The 8380-nt window shown below is 42.7% G+C and overlaps 1 protein-coding gene across 2 annotated transcripts; it reads right to left on the bottom strand.

Moving 5' to 3' along the window:
* Positions 1-556: 556 nt before the first annotated feature.
* On the bottom strand, positions 557-7299 carry TMEM159 (transmembrane protein 159). Of its 2 annotated transcripts, none has more exons than XM_019542237.1 (5): positions 7198-7299; positions 6198-6338; positions 4871-5039; positions 3797-3935; positions 557-1489 (listed from the first exon to the last, which is right to left on the bottom strand). In XM_019542237.1, exons 2-5 carry the CDS (start codon positions 6267-6269, stop codon positions 1396-1398), a joined length of 474 nt encoding a protein of 157 aa, XP_019397782.1. In that variant the 5' UTR covers positions 6270-6338; positions 7198-7299; the 3' UTR covers positions 557-1395. The 2 variants fall into 2 exon arrangements, with proteins under 2 accessions (XP_019397782.1, XP_019397784.1); XM_019542239.1 differs by lacking the exon at positions 7198-7299 and adding an exon at positions 6575-6874 and having other exon boundaries at positions 1396-1489.
* Between the last annotated feature and the right edge of the window lie 1081 nt (positions 7300-8380).

Raw genomic sequence — 8380 nt, forward strand, 5'->3', positions numbered from 1 at the left:
GTGTCCCAGTGTCATTTCATTAAATATAATGTATTATCTGATAATGCAATCATCAAGCAAAAAGACTACAGCAATATTCTGACGCTATCAAGGATCAAGTAGTCTTTGAAATATATAAAGTGCTGAAATGAGACATGCACAAGGAGCAAGAAGAGATTTATTACATGATGTTACATTATGTTAATTTAAATTAAAGAGCCTGTGTTAATGTTTTAAATCCAACCTATTAGTTTAGGCTAGAGGATTTCTGCCTAGTTCAAAAACTGCATGGGACAGAGGTAAATTGGCACCTCCCTAATGAGGGAGGGTTTTGACTGTAACGCAGGGAGTACTGTACCATGTTATACTGACTGAGAATCAAGGATTATGCTTCTCCTTTGAAGACAAGTTGAGTGGAGTGTCCCTCAGGAATGGCAAGCCAACTACAATTTGGGGCTGTGAAATTTATTTAGAAATAATCTACCAGATTACAGTAACACAGAGTTAAATTTTAATGTTAAGGAATTTTCTTTTAACTTTTTATTTCAGTGAGGACTGAACGACAAAAACAAAAACACATAAATAAATAGCACTTTATTAAACTAAATATCTTAGAGATACCTGGTTACTGCTTAAAAGAAAATGCTTACAGTAACTACAAAATGTAATAAGGCTCACACCAAAGATGCATAAACAGAGAACAAAAACTCAAATAAAATAGACATTTTTAAATACAAGGCAAAACACCAGGGCCATACCACATGCTGTGGGAAGGAAAGAACAAGGAAGATAACCTTTCTGAATAATGTAACATTCAAGTGTATGTAAAAGCTTAGATGATCAGTTATACATAGCAAACCCCTCTCTTACTTTGCTTTTCCAACAATGCACACAATTAATGAGACAAGCTTAGTCTTTCAACACACAAGTACTTTGAAAAAAATTGCTAAGGCTTGAAATTAATTTTTAACATTCATAAGCATCACTGTTGCTGGGCAATGTTATTTTCCATATGTAAAAAACATCCAGGTGCCACAAGGATTCATTAAAGACATTCTACTTTGATTCCCCATCTATTGGTTGTTAGTATTCTGACACCAATGTTTAAAATCTGAAGTGCGCAGTCCTTCCTCACTCGGTCTGCCACCAACTTTAGTGGAAGTTAGTACTAGTTGTAATCCCACACCATATTAACAGGGATTGCTTCCCAGGGTCTGTATTTAATATCACAGCGCACTGACTCTTGATGAGTTACCGTTCATTTTACACCATTTTACAGTGACAACCAAAGATGCATATTGATTCTGTTTCCACAAACTTCACACAAAACTTGACTATTAAACAGGTAAATGAATAAGATGTCTAAATTCAGAACTGAACAATCAAGGCATATCAGAAAAGATGGAAAGGTCCCATTTATTTGCTCTTGTTATTGACAGAAGGGTCAGAGATGGGAGAACTCTTCAGTGAGAAACCATTTCCATTTGCTTCTTGTTCCATTGCTTGACTTCTGTAGAATAGAACAATGCTTTTTTATTGCCTTTTGCTTTCACAAAAGGTTTTGCTTTCTCACCAAGACTAAGCTGAGCAACATGAAGACTAACAGACATATTATCGCTTTTTGAGTAGACATTGCTAAATGTTCAGAAATCTTCTGGAAGAGGCATAGTAGCCTTTTGTTTCTGCAAATCTCATAAGATCCATGGGTGGGGGACATAGAAGAGGCACTGCTGTACTGATGGTACAGGCTCAGGAAAATACTGAGAAGGGATCTCAAAGGTTTCCTCCCTTCATCATGTCTCCCTGGAAAGGGTGATCTGGAGCCAAAGTGCTACTGGATAGAACTATTTTTGAGTAGTAATAAAAGCAGGCTATTTGCAATCCTCACAAAGATACAAGTCACATGTAAACATGACTCCCCACATTTAAATATACAGGTAATACAGTCTATTGCACCACTTACAATGCACTTGTTCCAGACTCAGTTAAAAACATGATTCCTGTTTTTGTATAGCCAGGACCTTCACTGTACTCTGCAGAAATCTGAAGGCTTTGGCTTAATTACAGAATGTGGTTAAGGTCCGACTGACACTATAAAATGAGTCCTGACTTAGTTGCATTTGTAGAGTAGCTGGGCTCAAATATTTCCTCTCAAGGTTGCATGCTGGGAAAAGATGACTGGCTGGTTAGAAGGAATCCTCTCAGACTAACTTTGGCCAAGATATCAATTACAACATAAATATAAATGATAAATTTTACAAAACCTATGACTAGCGAGTGCCTCCATAATGCTCCTAAAATGTTCTTCTTGTTTTGTTTTTCAAATAGCTATTGTCTTACAGTAACTGCTACACAAATGTTGCATAACAGTATTAATGTGGGAGAACCATAAAGCAAATCTTGCTATAAACGAAGTAAAATTATTCTATTTTCTTTTTCTGAGGTGATACGTGTACGAAGTAAAGAAAAATTATACATATGTAAGAGGCCTTTTAGTTATTCAAGTTTCTTCAGCATTAGTAATTTAAGAAATTACAGTAAAAATGCCAAGGATGCTGTAGGACTTGCAAATTTAACGTCAAATGATTGAAACCTGACCCATCGCTAAAATTGTACCTGAGTTTCTAGAAAGCTGAGGGAGAAATAAAAGCTTTAGTAGATAAGTTTGTTTTCTTTTAAAAGAGAACATTCCTGTAATCATGTTTCTTCAAAGTGGTTTAACTCATTTCAATTGAGCACATTCACACCCCTAAAATCTAAAGCAATCTCTGAACTTTGTTAGACCATTACCACGTAAAGCATTTTAACTGTTTGTATTTACTAATGCAGCATAAAGTTAATCAGGGTAGAAACAGATGTTGCTTTGTGCAGCCACACAAATATTTACAGTGGCACAAAGAGATAGCAAACAGGCATCCATCACGCCAGAAGGTAGCGGCGATAAAGGTAGTAATAAATTGTACTATTTATTGCAGCAGACATCTATTTGCTTTATGATGGGAGAGTGCTGACAGCCCAGAGCTGCCTGTGCTCTCCCATTGCCCTGGGCAGGCACTTCCTGGGCTCGAAGGGCCGATCCTGTATATCCTGCCAATTCCTGCACAGAATTAGGCCCCTCAAGACCAGGGAGCACATACTCAATTTTAACCACTTGGCAATCTCCATGGCGACGCTCTGGAAATAGGAACCTCAACTTTTGTTGCTTCTAGAGACTTGCCTAGAGAGTGCTGGGGGTATGTTTCTGCATGCAGGGAAAGCTGGGACACACCGATGTAGTCCCAGGGCTGGGGCTGCCAATTAGCTGATTGGCAATCCCATCCCTCGGACTTCACCAGAGTACTGAACTTGCTCTGCTGGGAGCCAGGGGCTGAGACTGTGAATCAGCTGACTGGAAGCCCAGGCCTGGGACTGTACTGGAGTGTCCTGGCTTAATGTACCCCTGACAATCTTTGGTAACCCCAGAGGTTGCTGGGGGCATGTCTTTACAAGCAGGGCAAGATCAAGAGGTGTGTGCTTCACCCAGTAAAGCAGATCAGCTGTGCTGGGACATAGCCACTTCACTGGTGATGTCTATTTCTAGACTTACACAAGACACACCTGATAACTATTTCTTCCTCCTTTTCCTTACAAAGAAAACAGGGTCTGAAGGTCCCAATATTAATTCTTATAAGGGTAACCAGAAATACTACAGTATTCAAAGCTGATGTTTATTATTACTCCAAGCAACAAATTATCCACTACTTTAACATACAAGGTAGTATGTGAAACTACAGTTAAAATGTGACATTACTGTACAGAGTGAAATGTTGATACTTACTTTGGAGTGTACCAGTAGTTGATCAGAGTTGTAAGTGATACGTAACAAATACTCATTACTCCAGAAACTGCCAAGGAAAGCAGCCCTAGGCCACCCAGCACACAAAGAAGAGCTATTCCACCTGCTGATATTACAACACCTAGCAAGGAAGAACCAATTTGTTACTTGCATGAATACTGTACATACTATTGTACATCAAGTACATACTGAAAACGAAGTAAGTATTAGCTGCAGGTCTACTGCAATCCTAAATTCAGACCAGCAGTAGTTTAGTAGTGCACATTAGTTCTGTTCACAATGCAGGTCAAAGACCCAAGATCCCCAGTTGTATGACACCCTTTAAGGAGTGGCAGTCTCTCTACAGAGTTTTTCTCTGATCAGTTTTGGGGAGTGATGTTTATTTTTAGCAGGCTTTGTTCAGGTCTCCAGGGATCAAAGGAGGCTAAGAGATTCAGCACAGGGGCTTAGCATCTCTGGGACTCAGACCTGAATACTCTAAAACTGCATTGGCCTGGACCTCCCTGGCTGTCCTTCTCCACCATGGAAAGGTAATACAGCCATTACAGCCATGTGCATTCCTCTTACACCAAATGCTGGCCTCTTATTTGTTCTCCCAGGTGGATTCTCTGGCCCACAGTGACCCGTCCTTGGATTGGGGTGAAGTAAATGATTAGGCCTACATAGCTGGTGGAAGACAGGTTATGTGGAGGTATTCTTCAGAAGAGAAGTTTCAGTACATACTATCTGTTATCATCTAAAAGGAAAAATCCCATGGAATATGCTCTTCATAAATCTCCTTGCAGGCCAGAGATGAAAGGTATCCAAGGCAAAGATAAGTGATTTAACAGCATCTGCATTGGGATTAACTGTACCCAAGACAGGGAAATCCTATTTCCTTTTTTAATTGGATTATTATTCCAGCATTAAGACTTTTGTTGATGCTGAAAGCTGAGAACTTCAGAAAAAATCTTTTTAATTTGGTTGGATCAAGAGCTGTACATGAAAAAGGAGAGAGAAAGGAAAATCCTGAAAATAAGAAAAGGCTTAAAAGAGGAAAGAAAATAAATAAAATACCTTCCATGATTATAACCCCAATACAGGCCATGACAGCTGTTGTAACCACAAACATCAGAAAGAATGCAACAGGAATAGCAGAAACTGCAATAAACACCAACAGCGACAAGGCAACAAAAGGATGATCATCTAAGTATTGGCCAATTCGAGAATTCATGAAAGCAACAACCTGTAGGGGATTGAAAGAAGAAAAGTGGAATTAGATTAGGTGTTTGCTTCATAAATCTTTTATGATCTTAAACTATTTTAATGAAATTTTGGGTACAATAATTCTGTAAGTACACAGAGTGATTAATTCATGTTAGATTAATTCATGTTAGAGGCAATGGCTGCTCAATGTCAGAAGCACGGAGAACCGTCTGTCTCAGTACATATTTGCACTGTACTCACCACCCTTGTATATGAATGCCTGACAAATTCTATTATGAGTGGCACATCAAGGAAACAGTTTTGCAGTACATGTCATAGTAGATGTGGCGATACATAATCTATTTTGCTAAATCAAATGTATTTTAGTACACCTAAATATAGAAGCTAGAACATAAGTGCTTGAAAACAAAGGGGGAAAAAATCAATATGGAAGCAAGAGTCCTCACTAATAGCATAAGATAATTTACAAAAGATATTTTGTTAAATATATGTGATACAGATGAACCGTGCTATAAATAACAGTAAAAAACTAACAGTAAATGTTTTACTGCAAGTTTATAGTGTATCGGTTTTTTTACCAGCTGTAATTTTTAATCCAGTGATTTACATTTGTTTCAATGTTGAAAGTCGTTTAACAGGCTTTAGGTCACACTACAACAGGTGCAAAAACAATTTGTTTTCAGGGACTACATGGTAGTAGCAGATCCATAAATTGCCCTCCCTTGAACCTTAAGGACTCCACAGATGGATCTACACTACCAAGTTGTACTGCTTTAATTATACTTATCTTAATTATATTGATATAGTTAAAGAGATACAACACCTCTTAAAATGTTATACTACTATATCTGAATTCCAAATTTATGCTTCAAGTGTCCTTGTATGTAAAATGGGGATAAATGTTTACTGCCTGTTGTGAGCCATTCAGATGCTACCTACTTTAATGAATCCCATAGAAATGCTTTTACGTTAAAAGTACATTATGGTGGCTTGTTCCTTCACCATGCCCTCTTTAAAAAAAAAAGAGGGGATCTAATTTTCTCATGATGACAAATTCAAATTTGACTTTTGTAATTACATCCTTATCATAAAATGAGGTGTGACATCCAAGCAACGACAGCTGGAGAAGCATTATGTAAACACACTCTATCAAATAATAACCGAATCTGAAACCCACGTTGGTGTTGCTGTGGATGGATTTCATCATGAAGCGCCACTGCTTCTGCAGCTCTTGCATTTCTTTTGACATGTTGGAGCCTTCAGGGTTGTTCTTGAACCTTCTTCAGGACAGTCAACGCCGGCTTGGCCATTCAACCTCCTTAACAATTAATGTGAAGTTACTGACAGGCGTGTGTATAATTAGAGGAACATTTTTTTCTTATTTAAAGCAGAGGAACGAGAAAGATGCTGAATATGGACTTCAGCACGTCCTATATAGGCCACGTATTGCAAAACATTTCAATCCAGTCATTCCAGTTCCTCAACACCTCACTTACATTGCCCTCAAGTACAAAAAACAATTTTTTTTCCCCTGAACAGAAAAATGCCTCTCACCTTCTTAGTTTATCAGTTCAATCTTCATAAAAAAAAGTGCTCTGTTCCCCAAAGTGTGAAAATTTAAGGGGGGGGAGCGTCAACTTGAAGACCACTTTTCGTCCTAAAGTCTGACTTGCGGGTACTTCAAGAAGCGCGCTTACAGATGAAAGACCAGACACTTTTATCTCGAAGCTGTCGGCCCTGTCGCTACAATCAGGCTCCCAGCTCGGGTTTCCCTTTTGCCCAGGGGCTGCAACAGGGACGACAAAGAAAATGGAGGGGGGGGAGGGGGAACCGTCCAAGGCGCTTCAAGGACCTAAAGCTGCGTTTATGGCTCGTGTTCAATAAACCGCGCCCAGCGCCGGCACCCCCAACCCTCCCCGCGCCGCCCGTCCGCACTGACACTAGAGCCGAGCCCCGCGCCAAGCGGCCGGGCCCACGCAGACTGGGGGGAGGCGGTGCGTGGTCTCCCAGGCCCGCCCCAAGCCCCGGGTCAGTTTTGTCGCGGGAGTCGCCCGTGCGCTCGGCCCGGGGAGGCCCCAGGCCCCACGAGGAGGAGGCGGAGCGGTGGCCGCACAGCCCTTGCCCCTCACGGCAGCCGCCCCCATCCCCACCTCCCCGCGGGCAGCGCCGGCTCCTACCTCAGCGCCCGGGACTGCGCGGCGGGCAGGGCCGGGCCGGAGCTGTTGCAGCCGGCGGCGGCCTGGGGAAGGCTGAGGGAGACGCGCTTCCGCCTCCTCCGGCCCGCGCTGAGAGCTAGCGCGGGGGAGCGGGCGGCTCCGTGCCCATCGCCCGGCCTGCAAAGGGCTCGGCCCCGCCCTGTGTTGCCCCCTTGGCTTGTCCCCGTCACCGTGTGTCTCCTCCGCTCCGCCTCGGGCCCCTTCTCACCCACTGGGCCCTGGCACCAGCCTGTGCCTCTCCCTGCCAGCCCGGGTTGAAGGTGCCCATCCTTGCCCGGAGCCGCATGATCCGTCCTGCCTGCGGCACCTGGCCCAGGGGACGTGTCTTGGGATGTGTGTGCAGAGGCTGGGGGAGGATGGCGGCTCTGGCTAGTTGGCTGGAGAGAAGCAGGTCCATAGGTCTGGAGGGGAAGATTCCTGCGGTGAGCTACGGCGTTGCCCTGTTGTACACGCTGGGGTGAAGGAAAGCCGCCTGCTCCGTAGGGGTGGACGCTGGACGGCGCCCTGCCGAACAGAAGTGCACTGAGTAACCCAGCTCTGAATGACCCCCGCTCAACCATTCAAAAGTCAGGGGTCCGGTTCCAAGAGCCACAGAAAGCGATGAGACATTTAACAACAAATGCAGTTGGGATTTATTTTACTAGTTCTTTGGTTGTTGAGTCTTTAGGGAGCACTGGTCATGTCAGGTGTTTATCTACAACACTTAGGAGTACAACGTTATTTAAAAAAAAGAAAGCAAGCTTAGATTCCCACCTTGTTATAAAGCACCAGGATATTGCAATGTTAGATATTGCATGGGAAGTTTTGGCGATGGGAGTTTGTATGCTATTGTAAGAACAGATTGGCTTGTAACTGTAAATGAATTGTTTGCTACTGGATGTCCACGGGATTGCTTGCTGAGTTACGTGTCCTGCAGCTACAGGAGGGTGTGAGAACTCGTTCTTCGGCTGCCATGAATTGGTGGTTATGGCAGTGATTCTCAGCTACTGCATAGGGATACCCAGGGATCCTTTGAAGGGTGTAGATGTGAGGCAATAGAAGCACAGGGTCAGGCACAGTCCCTGCCTGGCTGTTCCCCTGGCCCCGCTGCCCAGCCCTTTGAAAAGGAGGTAAAGTACTATAATAAATAAGTTTTTACAACAGG

Source organism: Crocodylus porosus, unplaced genomic scaffold (genome assembly GCF_001723895.1).
Source record: "Crocodylus porosus isolate Cpor-Errol unplaced genomic scaffold, CroPor_comp1, whole genome shotgun sequence".
Classification (NCBI taxonomy): Eukaryota; Metazoa; Chordata; order Crocodylia; family Crocodylidae; genus Crocodylus; species Crocodylus porosus.

Bases quoted from the DNA above. Each gene is read 5' to 3' on its own strand.
- TMEM159 (XM_019542237.1), bottom strand. From the start codon at position 6,269: ATGTCAAAAGAAATGCAAGAGCTGCAGAAGCAGTGGCGCTTCATGATG. The intron at 5,040-6,197 runs GTGGGTTTCAGA...AATCCCCTACAG, and splicing joins CCATCCACAGCAACACCAAC to GTTGTTGCTTTCATGAATTC. The intron at 1,490-3,796 runs GTAAGTATCAAC...TCTATTCTACAG, and splicing joins AACTACTGGTACACTCCAAA to AAGTCAAGCAATGGAACAAG.